General features: G+C 45.6%; 1 protein-coding gene across 1 annotated transcript in view; it reads right to left on the bottom strand.

Moving 5' to 3' along the window:
- Window positions 1-727: 727 nt before the first annotated feature.
- The window catches only part of SIAE (sialic acid acetylesterase), a 51,066-nt gene continuing 28,060 nt past the window's right edge, over window positions 728-23,733 (bottom strand). The window contains exons 6-11 of the mRNA XM_078620212.1: window positions 21,287-21,473; window positions 16,254-16,339; window positions 8,550-8,683; window positions 7,971-8,125; window positions 1,565-1,760; window positions 728-1,267 (exon numbers count right to left, since the gene is read on the bottom strand). Of these exons, the coding sequence (XP_078476338.1) occupies window positions 1,013-1,267; window positions 1,565-1,760; window positions 7,971-8,125; window positions 8,550-8,683; window positions 16,254-16,339; window positions 21,287-21,473 (1,013 nt within the window). The 3' untranslated portion in view covers window positions 728-1,012. The remainder of the gene's footprint in view (window positions 1,268-1,564; window positions 1,761-7,970; window positions 8,126-8,549; window positions 8,684-16,253; window positions 16,340-21,286; window positions 21,474-23,733) is intronic.

Genomic DNA, 23,733 nt, shown 5'->3' on the forward strand with positions numbered 1-23,733 from the left:
ATTGGCCTGAATTCTCCTGATCAACACTTCATCATGAACTGACATAATTCTATTGTCAATTTTCACATGCGTAACCCAGACCTTATAGCACTTTTTTATGATCGTGAATTTTAATAAGATCATGCAAAATGGTAATATTTCGCCTTTTGGCCCTTGGCTGCATTGTCATGTAGTGATACATCATATCATCAAGGTCACAATGTAATACCATGATGTTTTTGAATATTCATATGCGGTCATCACAAATGCCAAGACTTGTTACTAATTTAAACAGCTCAAGATTCTAGATTTGAAGCTTTCGTGACTGCAATGATTCATATTCTCAGGTTTTTTTTCGGTAAAGTCACGTAGGTAAAAAAAAAAGCTCAAGATGTTGAGTGTGGCAGGTTTCCTATCATGGGCACTTTAAAAGCAGCATAATGCCCATTCATGGTCTTTCTGGTAATGTCTGTGTTCGATCAAGGAAAGAGTTTGACAAGTTCGTGCTACTTATTATCATCCCAAGCTATCAAGCCTGTTCTGATTTCCAATGTCTCACTAGTCCTAATTAGTTGTTTGCCCCATCTGGTTTTTCAACTCACAACGTAATGAATGCACATGTCTACAAGGAACTATGAAATTCAAAATAAACATCACATTTTAAAATTATTTTTTGGAAAAGGCCAATATACAACAGTGTGGGCGACAGGAATTGTTTTATACAGATATTTATGGTACTGGTAATGTGTGGAATTTCATTGTGATATACTGTGCAGTGTCGATCTAGCAATATGTATTACGGTCTTGATCTGTGGGGAAGGTGGGCGACCCTAGCCGGGGTCCAGCAGACTCCACCACAGAAGAGAGGACAGCTTTGTTGCTAAGGCCTTAATAAACCCACCGACATGGTCTTTATGAACCCGCCAACATGGCCCTGAAGGGCCCCATGAAAACAACCGTTAGGAACCCCCTACCCACACCCCTGTTATAAATCTCCCCGACACTACCGCTTTAAATTCCCCCGACACTGCCATTATAAACCCCCCTCCGACGGCACGGCCATTATGAAGGGGGGTGCTGGTAGTGCGGTAGGCTCCACTCCATAGAGAGCACAAGCGTGGAGTTCACACGGCCAGTTAGACCAAGCATAGCGGACAGACGTCACGGCCCTGTTGGTGCCAATGCAGGTGGAGATGTCGAGGAAGACACTGTGGTCTTGTACGTAGAGGATTGGAGCTCGTTGCCAGTCTAGGTCTAGACACTGACTGAGCACTTGGGAACAGCAGATCTGCGATTGAGAGGAGAGTAGAGGATGGGAGGGGAAAAAGAGGGTAGACGTTCAGAGAGGATGGAGGAAAGGAGAGGAAAGGAGGAAGAATAGGGGGGAGGAGAGAGATTATGATTATACAATGCTTAGAAACTTGTAGCAGGGTAATGTGCAGTGAACCTCAGTTGAAAAATAAACGATCTTTGATTGTACTGGAATATAGCAAAGCACTTAAAACAATGCGATAAAAATAGTAATACACAACAACAAAGGTATACGAAACCGATAACACGAACATTATGTAATATGACCTCTGACCTGAAAGTCGCCCCGTCCCCATTTGCGGTGGATCAGCTTCTGTCCATATTTGATGACGAGCATCTGGGATTTCAGGTTCACAGTGGCCACCTCTGGGAAGGGGCCCTGGAATATGGAGGAACTGTGATTGTAGGCAACAGCCAGTGCACCTAGTAGCAGACGGGAGGCAACCTCCTGCTTGTAGCGCGGGTGGATCCTACACAGAGTGATACATCATATACTAAATTAATATATACTACACTACGTTATATACTGTACTATTCTACACTACGTTATATACTACACTATTTAATACTATACACTACATTACATACTACACAACACTATTTACTACACTAAATTATATTATATACTGCACTGTATATTATACACAGCAGAACTCCATCAATTTGCTCTCCAACAATCAGAAAATTCCTTTAAGTCAAGGCAACCCCGCAGTTTGCGGAAACTCCTGTTGTCCACGGGGTCAGTGATCACAATATCTGCGGCAAAATGGTAGAGTTTTGGATATTTTCTGAGCAGCTAATTCTTATTGTAATCTACAGTGCACCGCTTGCTCCTCAGATTGTTATACTATTTGGAAAGCAATGTGCATTTCCTAGAGGCCAGCTAGCCTCTATGGAGTCTCCTCTATGAAGGGCGCACTTCAAGTGCACGATGAAGTCTGCTTTTTGTGCAGGCCTGCCCGTCAGTTGGCTAGATAGAGGAGGGGAGGGGAAAGAAGGGAGGGGAGTCATCTTAATTATAAAGCAGAAAATCCATCTGTTTGTTTGTGTGAAGCAGCAAAAACTCTCGAACGCTGAGCTCTGGCGTTATGAAATTTGCACAGCTTATGCTGTCTGGAATTTCTAAGTCAACGTGACTTTTTTCAACTCGCTATGTCATTCCCTTCCCGAGTTGCAAAAATCGACCTTACATGTCAGTGGGTTAAGGCCCCCACAATACCCCCCCTCCCAGTGTTACCACGTGATACATTACTCACAATACCCCTACAGTGTTACCATGTGATGCATTACTCACAATACCTTCAGCGTTACCACGTGATACATTTCTCACAATACCCCCACGGTGTTACCACGTGATGCATTACTCACAATATCCCCAGTGTTACCACGTGATACATTACTCACAATACCCCCACAGTGTTACCATGTGAAGCATTGCTCATAAATTCCAGACAGCATAAGCTGTGCAAATTTCATGACGCCAGAGCTCAGCGTTCGAGACCTTACACATGAAATCGACCTTGCGTATAAGTGATTTAAGGTTGAATGTGCTCGAGTGAAAAACATCCGATTTAGAAAAAAAATCTCGCCACGTTCATTCTTAAGGATTTTGTTCAGTCAGATAGTCTTATAATTGTAAAAGTATTTTAACGTTGTGTTGCCTCATCACGTGTTTCATTAGTGAAATATTTACAATGTAAGTTTGTGTAAATTCAAGGAAACCTTTTTAGATTTTTGAATAAGGAAACGGTCAGGTAAATCAATATTGCTGAGCCGAATCAACACAGAGTAAAAATTGAGTGTTTGCTAGATAACGTGTTTGTGACATTCCCTACAAATTCCATACATTCCGTACATTTCGTTGCTTATAATCGACGAATATTTGTGACAGCAATGCCCACAAAGAAGAGACCAATTTTTTTTCATCAAACTCAAATCAACACAAAACGTTAAAAGCTGTCACGAGCAGAACAATCGGAAGAGCAAAGACAAGCACGTGAAGTGCACAAAACTCAACAAGCTGTTCGACGATGCAACGAGACTGCTGAAGAGACGAACGAGCGCCGAACGTCAGAACGCCTACGAGCTTCAAACTCGAGAGCTATTGAAAGCGAGGAGCAGCGACAGCAACGAATTCAAAGTGATTTAAATGCTCACCAGAACCGAATTTTGGCTGAAACTGTTGAACCTCACAAATATCGACTCCAGCAGAAGAGAATTCGACAAGGCGCCTCACGGGCAAGAAACTGGCTATATTTGAAGGACAAAGCATTCAATTATGATCCTGAATTGGATTATTCAAACTTTCCTCCAATTGTCGTTGGTAGCATGACTTTGAAGTGCACTTTTTGCAATGCGCTGAAGTGTGAAGGCGAGACACCAGGATCGTGCTGTTCCGGTCGAAATATTTGGTTGCCAGAGCTTCCGGAATTGCCAGAGCCATTGCAGAGCCTTATGAATGGTGATCATCCAAAGTCGAAATAATTTCTAAGCCTGATCCGCAAATACAATTGCAGTTTTCAAATGACTTCGTTTGGAACATCTGTGCCTATGCCTCAGTCAACTCGATTCATGCCAACTTTTAAAATTCAAGGTCAAGTGTTCCACAAGGCTGGCTCTCTCCCATCGCTGCCCAACGAAGAGTCAAAATTCCTACAAATTTACTTTCTTGGCGACAAAGAAACTGAAGCGCAACGTAGTTGTGCTGTGATTCCTGGCACCAACAAAAGTTTGATGGCTTCCTTGCAAAAGATGCTACACGAAAACAATCACTACGTTCAGTAATTCAAAATGGCACTTGATAATAATCCAAGTGAAGACCTAAAGATCGTCATTAAGGCAAACAAGAAACCAGCACAAGGCCATGCACGTGTTTTTAATGCACTGGTAGTCAATGAAGTCACCATCATCATTGCTGGAAATGATTTTTAAATACGCGATATTGTTTTGACTATGCGTAACAATGACCTTAACAGTGTTTCCGAGACACATTTCGTATGATGCCTTGCAATATTCGCTGATGTTTTCATGAGGCGAGGACGGATATGCCATCAACATCCATCAAGTTCAGCCAGGAACGTCAAATAAAGCCAACAAAATGGTGTTTGCAATGTCGTACTACGCCTATCGATTGATGGTGCGATCGAATGAGAACCGATTGCTAAATTACCGACAGTTACTGCATCAATATTTGGTTGACATGTATGCCAAGATTGAGATGGAAAGATTGCTCTTCATCCGATTGAACCAAAAAAAGTTTCGTGTCGATTATTACATTCACTTGAAAGATGCGATTGTGAACGATGGCAATGCAGAAAATCACGGTAAGTTTTTTGTTATTTTGTTATTTTCTTTGAACCTATCTACGTGACTTTACCGAAAGACCCAATGATAGGTTAGTGATTTTGCCATCAACATATACCGGAGGGCCACGAAACATGCATGAATATGCACAAGACGCCATCACCTCCATTCGTCATGGAGGCAAGCCGTCATTATTCATCACGTACACGTTCAATCCGAATTGCAAAGAGAAGGAAGATAATTTGATTAACGGCCAATCAAAAACGGACCGACATGATTTGGTGCAAGAATTTTCTAACAGAAGCTCATCAAAATCATTCATGTTCTCATCAAAGGCGACGTTTTTGACTCGTTTAAATATTGGCTTTATTCCATCGAGTGGCAAAGGAGAGGTCTTCCACATGCACACATTTTGATGTGGTTGACGAATGGACTCAAAACAAATCAAATCGACGAAATCATCTCTGCAGAAATTCCCAATCCCGACACCGATAAGAAGCTTCACGACATCGTCATTAAAAACATGGTACATGGTCCTTGCGGCGCTTTGAATTGGCAGTCTCCATGCATGATCGATAAGATGTGCAGAAAGATATTTCTGCGTCAATTCAAAAGGAAATGCAAACATTAACAGATGGCTACCCATTGTATCGTCGCCGAAAACCTGAAGACAGACAAACGACAACCATCAAAATGAAGTCGGAGGATGTGGAAATTGATAATCGCTGGTTCGTTCCGTACAGTCCTTTGCTTCTGAAGATGTTCGATGCCCACATCAACGTTGAGTGCTGCAACTCAGTGAAATCGATTAAATATATCCTCACGTATGTCCACAAGGGATCCGATCAAGGAGTATTTACTATGCCACGTAACATTGTGGAAATTGATGAAATCTCGGTGGACCAAACAGGCCGGTACATCTCCAGTAATGAAGCGACATGGCGCATTTTCGGATTTCCGATCCACGAATGATACCCAACAGTCATGCATCTTCGTGTTCACCTCGAAAATGGTCAGCGCATCTATTTTAATCAAGGCAATTTGCAAAATATTCCGGCCAATCCACAAAACACAACAGGGACAGGATTCTTCGAGCTATGCAAAACGGACAATTTTGCAAAAACACTGCTCTATTGCGAAGTTCTGATGTATTACACATGGGACAAGTCAAAAAAAATCTTCAGTCGACGCAAACAAGGTGCAATTGTTGCAGGACATGTCGGAATTCTATCTGGCGACGCTCTAGGCCATGTTTACACAGTCCACATGAGAAACTTCGATTGCTACTACTTGAAAATGTTGTTGCACGAAGAAAAAGGCCCAACTTGCTTCAAGGATCTCCGAACAGTCGATGGAGTTGAACACAACACGTGTCATGCAGCTTGCCTGGCATTGGGACTACTGGAGAACGACAATCAATGGGACGAGACATTGAAGGAAGCGAAGGAATCGGATTCACCATCAAAAATCAGAACTCTCTTCGCAATCATCCTGTTGTTTTGTGAACCATCAAATCCTAAAGTACTTTGGGAGAGCCACAAAGACTGCATGTCTGAAGACATTTTGAATAGACTTCGACGAGATAATCCTCAAATGACTTTGGAATTCACTGATGACATCTATAATGAGGCACTTATGATCATTGAAGATACATTTTGGAGATGATTGTAAAGTCTTTGTCGGAAATCGGCATGAAAAGTCCTTCACGACAGAAAGCAGTGAACATGACTCGAGAAATGCTTTGAGAGTTGTCATATGACTCTGACAAAATGCTGGATTACGTCACGTTGAACGAGCCACTGTTGAATGCAGAGCAACAAACAATTTATCAAGAGGTTCTACGACGACATTACAACAACGAAGGCGGAGTAATTTTCATCGATGTACCTGGAGGAACCTGAAAGACTTTTTTTTATCAATTTGTTGCTAGCCCGCATCAGAGGAGAAAAGAAAATTGCACTTGCTGTTGCATCTTCTGTCATCGCTGCAACGTTGATAACTGGAGGACGAACAGTGCATTCAACGCTTCAAATCCCGATTGACTTGGTTCATAATGAAGCGCCCATTTGCAACATCAAGAAAGGAAGTGGAAAGGCCAAAGTACTGTTAGAAGCTAAAGCGTTATTCTGGGATGAAATATCGATGATGCATTAGCACGGATTTGAGGCAGTCAACAGAACACTGAAAGACATTCGTGGCAACAAAAATCTTATGGGCGGTTTGATTGTTGTCCTTGCTGGTGATTTTCGCCAAACGTTACTAGTGATTCCAAGAGGCACGATGGTTTATGAAATCAAATCCTGCCTGAACTCATTACAGCTTTGGAGAGACGTCACAACAATGAAGCTCACGACCAACATGAGAGTTCACCAATCTGATATCTATGAATCCAAGAATTAATCTGAGTATTTGCTCAACATTGGCAACGGCAAGGAAGCAACAAGTGAAACTGGACAAATCAAGCTCTCCGAAGAATTCTGCAAAATTTGTCTTACTCTGAAGAGTCTCATCAATTGCGTGTATCCAAACATTGGAGCAAATCTTCTGAATCGCAAATGACTTAAGGCACGTGCAATTCAGACACCACTAAACGTCAAAGTCGATAAAATCAACAAATCTATTTAATAAATGATTCAAGCACTTTCACAAACATTTTTCTCCATTGACAAATGTATGAATGAAGACTAAGCGACAAGCTATCCGGTAGAATTTTTTAATTATTTGAATCGAAACGGAATTCCACCACACAAATTAGTGCTGAAAGTTGGATCTCCCATCATGCTGTGAAAAAAATTGGATCCACCGAAACTGTGTCACGGATCAAGACTGACGGTGAAGGCATTAAATGCTCATGTCATCGAGGCATCGATTCTAACTGTTCCAATTGAAGCCGAGCACGTCTTCATTCCAAGGATTCCATTGAATCCAACCGATTTGTCATTTTCATTCAAACGATTACAATTTCCTGTTCGGCTTTCATTTGCAATCACCATTAATAAACCGCAGGGTCAGTCACTTAAAGTTACGGGCTTGGATTTGACAGACGAATGCTTCTCACATGGACAGCTGTATTTTGGAATGTCAACAGCAAAGGATCCAACAAAATTATACATTGTCACTGATGAAGAAACAAAAACCTAAAATGTTGTATACGGCCAAGTGTTTAAATAATCACACTATGAATAAGTAATTTGTGATGACTGAATTAGTGAAATTTATTTGTTTTGGCTTTTTTCTTTCGTCCAAGCATTCATTCTATTCAGGGGTTTTCAGTGAAATATGAGGGAATATGAAATTAATAAAAGACAAGAATCCAAGTCCCGGGCGAAGCCAGGTAGTAAAGCTAGTGGACCATAATTAGTGAATCAGTCACTCACCACCCATAGTCAGAGTTGCGGTCACACAAGTCGATGGTCACGGCCATGAAGGTTTTTGGCATTTGCGAGTTCGGGGAGAAACCGTAGTCTGCAGACTGGTGCCAGCGAATGCGTGGATACGAGTCCGTGTCGTCATCTGGGTTACTGGTGGAGATCTAAAGACAAGGGGAGACAGACACCCGGAGAACAATACGGGTAAAGAGATATGGGGAAAGAGAAACGAGGAGAGAACTGTTGAGAGATATGGGAAGAGAGACAGCGAGGGAGAAGAGACAGGGAAAGATACGCAGAGACAGACATGGGGTCAACGATGTTGAACGAGATGGGATAAAGGCCTTGGGGCGAGATACAGAAATAATGATTATAAGGATGAACCAATATTATAAACACTCGTGTCATTTTGTATTGCCATTAGGGGCTCACCCAAGAGAAACCAGGCCACATTGATGAACGGGTTTCCCAAAAGTTGATGACAAAAAACAAGCACGTAAAAATAACCCTTTTCAGCCATGGTGATAAAGTCAAACACTTAAATCATGCTGATCATTATCATTTACCGGCAATGGTCAATCCACTTACCTGCGCAAATCCAAAGGGCAGAAGCGGGTCTGTGTTGCCATTGGTGGCTGTGTAGAATTCCTCACGCCAGTCGTTAATCATGGCTGGGAAGCTGCAGTTGTAGAGGTCAGTGTTGTATCCAGTGTTTCTCTCACCTGCTCAAGGAACAAGAAATATAGAAGTGCATGTACACGGTGGCACTTGCTTACAACACCGCAATATCTCAAAGAGCCTTATATTAACATTTCAACCATCTCATTGCCCCGCAACAGTCGACCCTCGGGGACCAAACCGTTTCAGTTGTCCCTGTAGGACTCAAGGTGAAAGCAGCACCGGTCTGTAAATTGTCAAAGACTCATGCAAGAATCTCATAGACTCATAGGGAGATCCATAGACTCACACAGATATACAGCCAGACCTCAGCATGCAATATTCGTTTCTGGAGAAGTTAGCACTAATTGATGCAGCACTAAAGGTATCATTATACATTGTATACTACATGGGGATGTGTTTCCGGACAGCATTATTTCTTACGTATGAGCAATATATGAGGGCTTCATTGGGGTAGAAGTAATATTGCTTATAATACAGATGGTAAACATTTTTTCATAAGTAAAATAATAATACAATTTAACGTCAGTAAGTATTATGTACTCTACTTGTACAAGGGAGCGGTGGGATACGAGGTTGGGGAAGCTGCTGAGCTGCCAGTCCAGGAATTTCTCAAAGACCCCCAGGACCTCCGTAATCTTAGTGATGCCCTCTGTGTAAATTTATGTGGTGAGGTTTATTTTAGGTGGATCCTGAGACTCTTTATCACCTGGCTAAACAAATCGATTTTTTTAATGTAATCGTGACGACGAATCGTAATAATTGAATCGTGGGGGGTGGGGTCTGTTTGGCTCAGTGTACATCGCTCTCATTGGCTGAGTGAATGATGGGGGCGGCTACGTTTTATCGGCCAGCACTGCTGCATGTTCTTACGTGTGTAGTGTAATAGCGCTGGTTGGTGGACAGCAGCGGAAACTGTGGTGGAAAGATAGTACACATGCCGGTGAGGGCATGCACGGGGTGTGGGCAGAGGGGAGGAACTAGGGTAAGGGTCACGGAGGACCCCGTCTGGAGGCTCTGGAACCTGCTAGCGGGTTTGAGAAGGGAGGTGCGGTCAGGACAGAGCCAGGCCATGCTGGGAGCATGAATGGAGCCAAGAGTGGGTGGCTCGAGGCTGCCGGTTCTGGGAATGGACTCATCTCGTCGTTGCTTTCTTTCTCGTCGCCGTCGTCGCTGCCATCTCTGCTAGATATTGCGCTTTGAAGGATAGTAGTTGGCTATCTCAGTCAGCACCGTGAGTGTTAGATGGCTAGTATTATGCACAGGCGAGCTCCTGTGGAGAGTGTGCGGACGAGACCGTGAAAGTTGTTAATAAAGAAAGTGCCTCCTAGAAACTCTGTCTCTGAATCGTTGACACTACACTTGTAAGCAATGTTTAGATATTTTTATTAACATTTTTTGGAAGCATTTTATCCAAATCAAAGAGCGCTTTGACGATTCGGTATTCTACGGGGTTGTGCTAAGCCCAAGTCTACCTGTACATGCACGGAGACCCATACACTCACACATTAACAATTTAACATTTTAAGGCACATTTTGGGCGCTGAACCAGTACCTCCTGGATCCATTTGGAATACAGGAGGTCTGGTGAGCTGGTTCTGTCTCCACCTCAAGAGGTGGACAGTGTCCTCCTCCACTCATGGTAGGAAACTGAACAAAGGAATGAAGGGGCATTGAAAAGTGGTTGATCTATGTGGGAAGCAGTGAGTCTTAGGCAAATGCAAGCTGCGAGTTCCAGGAATGGTGGTGGCAGCTTACACTTCTACCAAAGATAGATAACCATAGATGATGACATCTGTGTCATCAGCTGGGCAAGACTTATGAGTCTGGTGCATTATATGACCTGTCCCAGGTGCTGGCTAAAGTGCCCCCTTGGGATAAAAGCATCTTATTTGGTGACTTTAATGCGATTACTTGGGCAGAAGTGATTGGGAGGCATGGGCCAGATCAGCTGAAAAACAACGGTAAGAGAATGATACTTTTTGTGCAGCCCATGGCCTTGTAATCACCAACACGCTGTTCTAGCATTGGTGCATTCACATGTCATCGATGTATGCCGGGTCGAAGAAAGAACAACTGGTGGACTATATAGTGATGGAACAGTGAATTAGGCCCATTTCCTTGACACCAAATTACCATCTCTGGAGCTGATCTGCCAACTCACAAACCACTTTAACATATAGGCTTTTGTGACCAATATTATAATAGATGAGAAATCACTCTTTACTCCCATCAAAACCTAAGTTGCAGCACCCAAAAATGGAAAAAGAGTGATTTCCAATCCAAGATAATGTATTTTTTTATTATTTTAGAATTCCTGTAAAGTGCTCGGATGGTTAACCCCTTAACTGAAATAATATAATGGGGCAAGGTGAGGTTGACCCTGTTTGGGTTGCTGTCTCAATATTGGAGGAAATAGGCAGAGCCTAAAACCATGTAAAACACCAGGCAGAGATGGCCTCTCAAGTGAACTTCTGAGGAAGATTGGCTATGGTGTGCAGGCTGCCCTATATGACATCATTACAAGTGCCGATAGTACAAAATGGGTTTCACAGGATTGAAAGGATGCCCTTGACCCTCTACTCAGTTATTAACTACCTTTATCGTGGTGGGAAGGCCCAGGTAAAGCTGCATGGCTGGTAGTCAGAGCGATTCCCTGTTCACCTTGGGATGCAACAGGGTTTTATTCTGGCCCCTACACTATTTTACATCTTTGATGACACAGTTTGGGAATCGTTACATTGCTGTACAGATACATCTCCATCTAGTATAGATACAATGGGAGGCGGTTTAATGCCCAGTTGCAGAAAAGGGGTGGTTGCCTATTTGTCAACCATGTTATGTATGCTGATGATCTCGTGGTTGGTGCTCACTCTGAGAAATTGAAGACTGGTGCGAAACGTTGAATGTGCCACTCAGAGGTGTGGCCATACCATCAGCCTGACTAAAACAAAGCACCTGACTAGGTATTGTATTTATGTAATACTCCACTCGCTAAATGTAATGGGTTCCGGAGACACTTGTAGAGGTAACTTCTTTATTACAATCCAACACTCCAACACTCCAACAGTCCAACAGTCCAACTACTCTGTTACAGCCTAGGTACACAGCCTAGGTACTCAGCCTAGATACACTACTCTGGCTACGCTCTGGAACTCGCCCTCACAAGGACGTAGAGCCGGAGGTTCCAGAGTCCCACCACTCGCTCTCACAGCATCCCAGGGTCCTCAGATGGCTGGTCTTGGGTCTTGGGTCTTGAGCTACAACTGGCCCTGATCGTCCAGGGAGCTCCCCTTTTATGCCTAGTCCCCAACGAGGGGTGGGCCCGTGTGCGCCCCCAGATATCCCACAGAGCACACACAGCCCCCCCCCTCGTTGGTGGCGCCAAGGGGCTTAAGCGCCTGGGCCGCCTGGGAACCCAGCGCCCGGCGCCAAGGGGCCCAAGTGCCTGGGCCGCCCAGGGTCCCAGAGCCCCCCAGCAGCCCCTCCCCTCCCATGTCACTACATTACCCTCCTCTATGTAGCCTCCAGCCGTCCCGGCTGTCAATAATTAGAAAGTTTAAATTAACGAAAGGGAGAGAGAGAAAAAAATACGCGAGCCTCAACAGGAAAAGAAAAGAGAACAAGAAAGCAACCATAAATACCATAACCAACCTGTACACTTTACACTATATACAAGCGTCAATCAACAAAAAGGTGAAGCAATGACACGTGAACAAACGACCCGCGGCACACCTAGCCCTCCTCGGGATCCGCATAGAAAACGGGGAATTAACAACAACAAATGTACAGATTCTGACGCGTTGGATGCACAACCACCGCATGGATGGCAGGGTTCCACACCACCCTGCCAGCCTCCCATCCGTCAGGTGGAGAGAAGGCGAAGACCAACATGTCGAGCATCCCTCTACACACACTAATCCGGACGTCTGTCTATGTCCCGGGTCGAGAAGTCATACTTCAGGGCCGACCCATGTACTGGGCAAAGAAGTCGCACTTCAGGGCTGCTCCAGAATCTACATTTAAAAAAAAAAATATATAAAATTGACATGACACAAACAAAATTAATCTGCCTGCTCCTGTCCAGAAATGGTGGCCGCACGCGCGAACCGCATCTCCAAGGCATCCCGTGCTTGCGTCCCAGCAGCCCTCAATGAGGACCACCACCGACATTACATGTCACTCGTTAGCACCCCCCGCCTTTCCGACGTGGCGTCTCCATCTTAAAACCGCGCACGTCGACCATATTGGGGGGGAATTTCCATGTTACCACCCCACCGCCCTATCCGACGCGGCGTCACAACCAGTAGCACGCGTCGGCCATATCGGGGGGGGGCTTCAACCCAGTCTCTCTCCAAGACTCGCATCGCAGCATATAGCTGTACCGACCGAGCTGAGACCCAGTCTCTCTCCAAGACTCGCATCGCAGCATATAGCTGTACCGACCGAGCTGAGACCCAGTCTCTTTCCAAGACTCGCATCGCAGCATATAGCTGTACCGACCGAGCTGAGACCCAATCTCTCTCCAAGACTCGCATCGCAGCATATAGCTGTACCGACCAAGCTGAGACCCAGTCTCTCTCCAAGACTCGCATCGCAGCATATAGCTGTACCGACCGAGCTGAGACCCAGTCTCTCTCCAAGACTCGCATCGCAGCATATAGCTGTACCGACCATGCTGAGACGACCCATCATTCACTCACTGCACAACATGCACCCTAACAACTGAGGGATACAGTCCCAACGTAACGGGACAACTACACCTGAACACTATGAATCTCCAGCCCACTGTTTCCACGTGCCTCGGAGTGTTTCAATCTCCGGGCCGTCAGGGCGAGCCTACAGCTTCAGACGCACCACGGAGGGTCTCAACCTCCGGGCCGTCAGGTCAAGCTGTCAGCCATTGCATGACGGGACCACACTCTCCAAGCCATGTGAGCGCACAGCCCACTAGGCTAGACATGCCACGGAGTGTTTCAATCTCCGGGCTGTCAGGTCAAGCCGTCAGCCATAACATGACGGGACCACACTTTCCGAGCCATGTGAGTGCACAGCCCACTAGGCTAGACATGCCACAGAGTGTTTCAATCTCCGGGCTGTCAGGTCAAGCCGTCAGCCATAGCATGACGGGACCACAACTCTCGTGTTAGACACGCAACACCCACTGGGCCATCCTGGTCAGGATCTGCACCCCAAGATATTTGAGAGCCAGCACGACAATTCCAAATCCCTAGCAGCATGTAACCATCTCAAGATAAATGTCCCATACAGTCTATACATCATTAACAATGACAGCACAAGCTATACATTAGCAATCACGAACAAAGCTCCATACAAACCATACATTGTTAACAATCACAAGCAAAGTTTCGCACCCACATTGACAACACTCACGAGCGAAGCTCCACACAGTTTACCCAACAACAATCACGGCTCCCCGACGAAAACGAAGAAAATGTCAACAAAAATCATTAATCTGGAGCGCGTAAATGGACGAAGTGTCAGGGGCCTGGTCTCCCGACCTCCAACCTTTGGCCAGAGCAGAGGCGGCGACCAGCGTGTCGATCGATGTGCCGGCCCCGGCGCCGGTTACAGTAAGAATGGCGCTCTCACTGTCCGGTCGCAGCGCTGATGACGCGGTATGCTAGGTTGAAGCCAGCTGTCGTCCGGCGGTGAAGGTCGCAGCGCTGATGACGCGGCGTTGTTTGGTTTGACCGCGCTGGGCCTGGAAGTGACGTTGCTCCCAGCGGTCATTGCTCCTCCGGTGGAAGTGATGTCATTCCCGGAAGTATCCCCCACATCCGCGGCAGGAATGCCGGTGGCGTCCACCATGCCCGTGGCGGCGACGGCGGGCTCGGTCGAGCGCTGCGCCTCCTCTCTCCCTCCCACCATCGCCCGCGAGCGCCGCACCCCGCCCAGGAGGGAGGCAGTGGCGCAGAGCAGCTCTGCGAGGCGAAGCAGCGCCTCCTCCATCCCTGCTTCCGACGCTGTGGAGGGGACGGTCGGCGGAGCAGACAGCTGCTCAGCCGGCGGTGCGGCGTCGTTGTCGGCCGGCGTTGGCCGCCCCATCGCTGCTTGCTCCTCGACATCGCCGCCAGGACTGAAGGTACGTGGCTTACTTCTTGTCTCCATGGCCACTTCTGACTCCAAATGTAATGGGTTCTGGAGACACTTGTAGTGGTAACTTCTTTATTACAATCCAACACTCCAACACTCCAACAGTCCAACAATCTAACTACTCTGTTACAGCCTAGGTACACAGCCTAGGTACACAGCCTAGATACACTACTCTGGCTACGCTCTGGAACTCGCCCTCACAAGGACATAGAGCCGGGAGTTCCAGAGTCCCACCACTCGCTCTCACAGCATCCCAGGGTCCTCAGATGGCTGGTCTTGGGTCTTGAGTTACAACTGGCCCTGATCGTCCAGGGAGCTCCCCTTTTATGCCTAGTCCCCAACGAGGGGTCGGGCCGTGTGCGCCCTCAGATATCCCACAGATCACACACAGCCCCCCCCTCGTTGGTGGCGCCAAGGGGCTTAAGCGCCTGGGCTGCCTGGGAACCCAACGCCTGGCGCCAAGAGGCTTAAGCATCTGGGCCGCCTGGGAACCCAGCGCCCGGCGCCAAGGGGCCCAAGCGCCTGGGCCGCCCAGGGTCCCAGAGCCCCCCAGCAGCCCCTCCCCTCCCATGTCACTACACAGGAAAGGGGTGGTTTCCTATTTGTCAACCATGTTATGTATGCTGATGATCTCGTGGTTGGTGCTCACTCTGAGAAATTGGAGACTGGTGCGAAACGTGGAGTGTGCCACTCAGAGGTGTGGCCTTACCATCAGCCTGACTAAAACAAAGCACCTGACTAGGTATTTTATTTATGTAATACTCCACTCGCTGAACTTCATATGAGTAATCAGGCATTTGTAGAGAGATTGGAGGAGTTACCATATTTGAGCAGTGTGCTTATGAAAAGCAGAGGTATCACTTTGAATCAGTCGAATGGCATTATCGTATAATCAGCTGCTTTAACGCCGTGTGGAAGATATCTGGCCTGTCACTTTATACGAAGTTTTGAGTCTTCTTGGCCACAATTATGACGTCTTTCTACATACTTGTGAAATGTGGACTTCTTTAACATCTTAACTTGACCAAGAAGCTTCTATTTTGTGGGATAGAGGAAGTTACATGGGCACGGCACAGGCTAGAGAAATGGTGGACTGATGTGGTGTGAGAGAATTTGGGGCTGATTACTAACACCAGCAGTGTATATATCGGCCTATATGGAGGAGGCTATTTAATTATGCTAATAGGTAGTTTAAATCAGTCGCCTTCCAACAACAGAGGGTGTTAGATTGATGGTCCAACAATGAGCGCAATGCTGGGTAGCTAAAATGCAGCAAGTTGGCACAATGGGCAGCACAGGTGGTCCCAATCATCTCAGTAAACCCATAACACCTGGGCCTGTCCCGTGACCTACCAACGAGCCACTGACACTTATTGTGATAGTCTGAAAGTGCACCTAGTCTGGCAAAAGCGCTGTGGCAATGTCAGTGCCATTAAGTGGCAAATGGCAACTGTTGTTGTGTATGTATGAGTGTATGTATGTGTTGATGTCACTGACCTTGGTACCAGATTACCCCTTTGAGGCTCATTTTGAGCAGAGGGTTAATCATTGCGTTCCACAGCACGGTCGGTTCCAGTTGATCACTACACTCAAAGACAAAGACAACGATCCCTGATGTAGCCTAGATAAACTGTTGGGACAAGTGTTGTTAGCAAGCTCATGATAAGGTGACGTGGCCAGCACCACGCTGATAAGCTTGCAAAGATAAGATAGACTGCGAAAAGGCTTATACTGAGTGTCCATCACTTGATTAACTTTGCTTTTCCTAGACATTCAGTAGAGCATAAACGATGTAAAACATTACTTAAAATTTTGTTATATATGCACACGCCTTGATGTGTACATATATAATTTGGGCAAAAGGTCCAAGGTCCAAAAATAGTCCAATTGTCGTGAGTCATTCAATTGCTTCTGATATTTCTTTTTCACTGGAAAACCGAGTCGTGTTGCTAAGGTAAACAGCAATTAACGATTTAAAGCTTTCGTGACTGCAGGGATTCATATTCTTGGTTCGTTCGGTAAAGTCACGTAGAAGGGAAATAATAAAATATTAAACAACACAAGCAGCCCGTGTTGTGGCCGAAACGTCGTGAGAATTTGATTTTATTATGTTAAATTTTTATTATTTTATTATTTCCCTTCTACGTGACTTTACCGAAAGAACCAAGAATATAGCAATTAACGAGTTGTGATGCGTGTAGATGACGTGGTGATGCCATGTCCACATGACTTACTGCCTGATACCTCATTCAATGAATGAGTGAAGACGCGTAGAGATGATGTGATGACACCGTGTCCTCACTGTGCACTGACTGACGTCACATGCAATGAATATGCGGAAATGCCTGTAGATAATGCGTGGCCCCAAGCCAGACGTAGATGTGTTGTGAGGGCAGCGTATCAAAATTTGGCTCTAGCGCGACATGGCAAATAGCCTTTAAACAACAACAGCAGCTGCAACAGCAGCAACAACAACAATAGTAACAACAGCAGCAAGAAGAGCAGCATCAACAAGAGCAGCAACAACACCAGCAGCAACTAGAGCAATAAGAGCAGCAACAGGAATAAGAGCAACAACAGCAACAACAACAATCACAGCAGCAACAAAAGCAGCAACAACACATTGGGATGATGATGCTGCAACAAAGGCTACGCCAGCCTTGGATTTCTTCTGGAATCCAGTCTCAATGTGCGTCGCAAGGGCCAAAACTGGGTCTCAGCAGCTGTGTCTAGGCCAGAATCCCGCTTGTTCTTAAGGGATCACTGAGTTTATAGGTCGTGCATAGGAGTGATATTGGTCTATAGCTTACCTGGTCGTCAGTTGGCTTGCCCGGTTTGGGTATTGCAATGATCATCACCTCCCGCCATGCTTTTCGGATGCGTCTGGTTTCCATAATATTGGTGTACAGGGTTGCCAGCCATTGGAGTCCCCTAGGGCCTAACTGATGAGGGAATTCTGTGGGGGGTATCATCTCTGCCAGCAGCTTTACCTTTATTCAATGTATCCAGACCATCACTTCCTCTGTGCTGATGGTGGTCGGGTCTTGTGAATAATTTGAGGCCAATGCCTGGTTTAATTGGCGAGGTACTCTTGCTTTATGTTTTTGTCAAGTGGTCCTTTAGTGTTCTTCACTATTTTGGAGGCTATAGAGTCGGGCAGGACTTGTGCGGTCGAGTCTTCTGCTTGGTTAGTAGCACCCAGATGTCGTGGTAGGGAATAGGCATGGTGGCTAGAGTGTGTGAATTCCAGGCCTTCAATCCACTCAATCAACTGCTGATGTCTGACTGAGTCTAAAGACTCTAGCAGGGCCTTTCCAACCTATGGGCTGCCCGACTGGTTGTACTGTTGGAGCAGATCCTGGATCCCTTTTGTCCAGCAGGGAGTGTATTCTTCAGGAAGCTTTGGGCGATGCTGTTCTTGGCAGCTGCAGTAAGGACGCCAAAAAAACGGTAATAACATTCCAGGATCGCCGGAATTCGACTCATTACTCTTTCTACAGCTTCCTTATAGTGGTTCCAGTCAGATTTGACCAGGTTCAGCCTTGATAATCGTTTTGACTAAATAATGGGGATTTTGATGCCGATGTGGGTGATGATGGCCCTATGTTTACTTTTGGGAAAACTTGAGAGTATTTGGCGGGATACGTCAAGTGTGCTCCCACTTTCATCTTTGGAAACGATGGTGAGGTCCGTGTTGTCATCGCATTTCCAGCGAGCAGAATGTAAAGTTGTTTGCTGCCTGGAATCGAAAACCAGGTGTAGATGTTCGGCAGATATCCCGTCGGTGAGGTCTTCACCGTCAGCCTGACCTACTGCATAACCTCACATAGTATGGCTGTTAAAGTGACCAATGTATAGGGCTCAGATTGGTGCACTTGGGAGTGCTGGCTTTGGCCATTTTGAATTAGGGGCTTTGTACACATTGGTGATGTGCAGTTCCCCCTTGATATACTGCTGCCCAAGTCAGGTATTGAGCCTAACCCTAGACCAGGGCTCCTCAACTTAGGATTAATCAACGCACGCTCCATAGTTCACAAGACAGCACTGATCTCGGATCTGATTAATGACTGTGGACTCGACATATTGGCCATTACCAACACCTGGGTATATGACGACTCACCAGACGTAATTAAGCAATTACGTGATGTGCAAAATGGCATTACCGATTATTCACCCACCCATCACAACGATATCATATAGAGACTGGAAGCGACTTAACCACATGCTTTTATTTTATTTGTTATTTTTATATTCAACTTTATTTTGTTTCTACCTACGTGACTTTACCGAAAAAACCAAAGAGTGGTTACCGTTTGGACATCTGGTCATCACCGGTGTGTCTAAATCTTGTATTGACGGTTGATTCATTTGCAGCTCAGTTCGAAAATGACACCACTGCTGTTCTTCATGAACTCGTGCCCATTCGAATAAGCACAAATAAAATGGGGAAAGTGCGCAGTAACTGGCTGTCACCAGGGGCGATCACTGCTAAGCGGAGGTGGAGGAGGACGATTTCAAGACTCCGACTCTCTTGCACAGCCACCTGCATATCTGCCAACCAACTCATTATTGAGTCTCGCAGATTGTTATATTCTCTGCGAATAAATTGGTTGGCTCATGACCCCCATATTCCGTAACATGTCGTGACGGGTCTGCTGCATTCCAACCACCCATCAACTAGTTAACCTATTTTGCACATTCCTTGCAACATTCTTCACCAATAAAATAGTAATGATCAAGTTGCCTGCTTCAAACTTGAAAGCAATGCAGTCTGTCATCTGAGTTTAATCAACCTGGAACCAATGCAAAACTCGAGACCCTGGCACAAACTTTGGTGGTAGAGATGTCGATGTTCATCACTCCCCTGCCAAATAAGACGTCGCTACGCAACTATATCCACATGCCAATTATCAAATCATGCTCAGACGTGCTTACTTCGCTGATTGTACACCTGGCAGATATTTAGTTCAGCGCAGCCTTTTCTCCAGACTGGTTCAAAATGGCACTGATAACGCCGCTCCTGAAATGAGTTGGTTTGAGTCATAGTGACTCTGCACACTATCGCCCAATCAAATCTGAGTACGATTTCTAGGGTTATATAGTGCCTTTGTCTGAAGCAGTTACTTCTGCACGTCGCTGCAATGGGCATATTTAACCCATTGCAGTCGGCATACTGGAAGTTCTGCAGCACTGATATGGCTATATTAAACATCACTGATGACCTCTACAAGATCATGGATGATCAGTGCACTGCAACATTGGTTGGTCTTGATCTCTGTCTTCGACACTATCAACCATTATATACTCATCAGGCGGCTGAGGTCAAAGTTCAGTGTTTCAGGTATGACACTGGAGTGGATTAAGCCATACCTACACATCGTCGATCACAGTTCGTAAAGCTGGGTGACGAACTTCATTGCCGATGCCGTGTCTAGTTTTTGTACCACAGGCGACCATCCTCGGGTTCTTCCTAATTTCAACGTGTCTCTCCAATCACCGATGTCATCTTATCGTATGACACCAGGTGCCATCAATATGCTGATGATACACAATTGTATATCACAGTGAAGTCCAAGTTAGATATGGAGAGCATCGGTAACCTCGAAGATTGCATGTGAGTGGTACACGTGTATTTTGTACAAAATCGGAAGTTCTAACGGTTGGCACTCAGGCTCATGTTAAACAAATGTGGGAGGTGGGAGATTAGGTGTGGTGGTTACAGACTCCAAGATTCAGTTTTCTACTCATCTAAAGAGCCTGGGCACCACACTCAATCAGAAATGTTTTTTGATCACCACATGCAAAATATAGTCAGGTCCTAAAATTTTCATATCAGTGCTCGATGATATATTCGACTGTGATGAGTCGTGCCATAGCCAACACGGTTACATGTAGCATAACATCAACATGGCTCGTTTATTGCAAGTCAGTACTCTGTGGGACGTCTGGCAATTTACTTTTACCAAGCAGCAGTGTGTACAAAATACCTTGGCCAGTGTCATGATGAGTACTGCAAGATCCAACCATGTTCGTCTAGTGCTCGCCAAGCTGCATTGGCTTCTGGGTGCCGAATGAATACATTATAAGGTTGCACGCATTACACACAAAGTGCTTGCCGCAACTGAACTACAATTCCTTGCTGATCTCATGAAGGAGCATAGACCATCACGCGAATCTGGTCATCCTCCCAGCGTTTTTTTGCTAGCCATCAAACAGACGGCCACCGCATCGCATGCTTTCAGACTTGCTTCTGCTGCTGTCTGGAGTGCCCTTCCCTCTGATATTAGGAACCCACTGGAGCTATGCACTTTTATTTCTAGATTGAAAACTAATTTATTTAAAATTGCCTTTTTTGTTTAGTTTGTTGTCCTTCCCGGGTACCTCTGATTAGCACGGTTGGCTACGAACAATGCAAAATAAGTTCAACATACATACATAAACAATCACCCATTCACTCTTTGTGATTATATATGCTCCCTATACGGGTCTATGTGTCTTTATACAAGTCAATCGCTTTCTATTACACGTACTTGCTTTGAGGCTGTGTGTTCAGTCCGCAGAGTGCCAGGGCTCGGGGTGAGGACCAGGATTCGATGGGGGTGCCCCCCCAGCAGGATTGCACCAACCCCACAGGGACACCCAGAGTGCGATGTAGGTTTCGGCCAAAGAACCAACAGACGGCAGAGAAAACGGTGTATTCTCCCATGCCCAGGCGGGCTAGACACACAGAGAGACGTAGACATACGCAGACATGGTCAACGATTATCTGTGTAACCTCTTAACAATCTGGTAAAGCAAATGCCATTAGCAGGCTCCTATTTAGGCTGACACGGCACGTGAGGAGGTGGTTGCCTCGCAACATGCCCGACTACGCCTTTATCTGCCTAATGCTGATATTAATACAGCACGGCAGGTACTCATTTAACTGTCAGTCTATCTAGGGGAGGTCCAGGACCAGTTCAAATATTCACCACCAACGTTGGGTGTAAGCGAAAATTAGTTGCACATTTTTGAGAGCGAATTGGTTGCACAATTGATGTTCTCCGTGTGGATGTGCCTTCAGGTTCTCCCCTAGTTGTGGGACTCATTGCCATTATGAACAAAATAAAATTAAATACGTTCTGGAAATAAATACAAGTGTTAAGACGTTCACACACCAAATAAAGAAAATGCTTTACCCTTTCGGGCACCTCCAATTAGCACAATTGGCTATGCATGGTGCAAAAGAAGTTCAAGACACATAACAACACATACTTGTGACATTTGTGGTTAATTCAGACTTGATGCATTGTAATAGGTGTCTATTTGCTGTTTAAATATTTTAACACCTGAATTTATTGCCAGAAAGGGTGTCTTTTATTTGTTTATCATCTTGATACTGGTGTAGTGAGTCAAACTGATTCGCAGATGTTGTTCTTTAGAGGCCACCCATTTATTGTAACATCAACACATAACACCAAGATACAGCCTAGGGTGGTGACCACCCAGCTAACTACCCTATACATAGAAGTTATGGATACGAAGGGTCGGGCCTTCACTCGGGTCCCGACCACGTGTTGATGTCTCGTAGAGCTTCCAGTTTGTAGACGTAGAGCTTCACCTTGTAGAATGCAGCGACCCCGATCCCTCTCAGAGACCCGCTTTATATCCGCCACGGGTCGGGGCTGCTCCGCCCTTGGCCCCGCCCACTTTCTAGAGCCTTCCAGCTTCCTCTCGAGAGCTCTCCCCAGACACATGATCACCCCGAGTCCCCCCACTTGGGGGCCTCTCTGTGAACACTCCAGATCACGTGTCTGCGGGGTCAACCAGAGTGCCTTGGCTCGGGGCAACCCTGCCCCTGGGCTGACACTCTCCTACTCCCGCTTGTGGGAGGCCGCACTACACGCTATGCGTGGTGCCCGTGCTATCCCAGCGCACACCAAGCCCCGCTAGGGTTGGTACTACACCCGTCTATGGGATGTATGCGATGACAGTGCATCGCATGCCGTGGCCTTCTCAGGCCAGCACCATACAGTGACATTCCCGATGTCACTACACTGGCAAAAAAAAGGTGCCATAGATATAACTACTTAACCTAAGCTATTAATACTTTTTCATTTGCATCGTCCTTGTGCTGATCACTTTTTGGCATTCTTTAGTCTATAGCACCGGTGAGACAAAGCCATAAAATATGCTTTTTCTGGTTTAGGCCATTTTATTTCAACGACAATGCATACATAATCAATGATTTACTACAAGTATTTGTGGTTAATACAGACTTGGTGCCTTTTAATAGGTGTCTATTATGGGTTTTAACATCTTAACACCCGCATTATTGCCAGAAAAGGTAAAGTCCTTTTTATCATCGACAAAATGGCAAAACGGGTCTAATAAATACGAACAATCTTGATTTAAAGCTTTCGTGACTGCAGGAATTCATATTCTTTGGGTCTTTCAGTCAAGTCACGTAAATAGAAAATAATAGATCACGACGTTTCGATCGCAACTCAAGCAATCGTCTTCAGGTGAGAGAGATATACCAAAATCAATAGAGATTCTATAAACCACCTGGTTGCGAAAACCAACAATATCATCACTGATTCGACATCTCTAATCGAACCAACCAAGCGGCTCTCTCTAAAATCCTCCGCTGCTAGACCACCCAGATTTAATGGCTTACCAAAAATCCATAAAGAAGGTACACCACTCCGTCCTATCATCTCATCATTAACTCACACACCTACACACTGGCCCAATTTCTGTCTGAGACCTTGCTTCCATTCACTGGCAAGACCACCTCAGCTGTACTTAATTCAGCTCATTTGGTTTCTCTTATTAAAGAAATCTCATTATCTCCAGGTGATTTGCTTCGATATGGTCTCTCTTTTCACCAAAGTTCCTGTGTCTGACACTATTGCAATCATTGAAGATTTGGTCCAACAAGGACTGAATGCTGATGTACGAACCCTGGTGAGACACTGTCTTACCAACACTTACT

This window comes from Lampetra planeri, chromosome 70 (assembly GCF_965212315.1).
Source record: "Lampetra planeri chromosome 70, kcLamPlan1.2.h2, whole genome shotgun sequence".
NCBI classification, from domain to species: domain Eukaryota; kingdom Metazoa; phylum Chordata; class Hyperoartia; order Petromyzontiformes; family Petromyzontidae; genus Lampetra; species Lampetra planeri.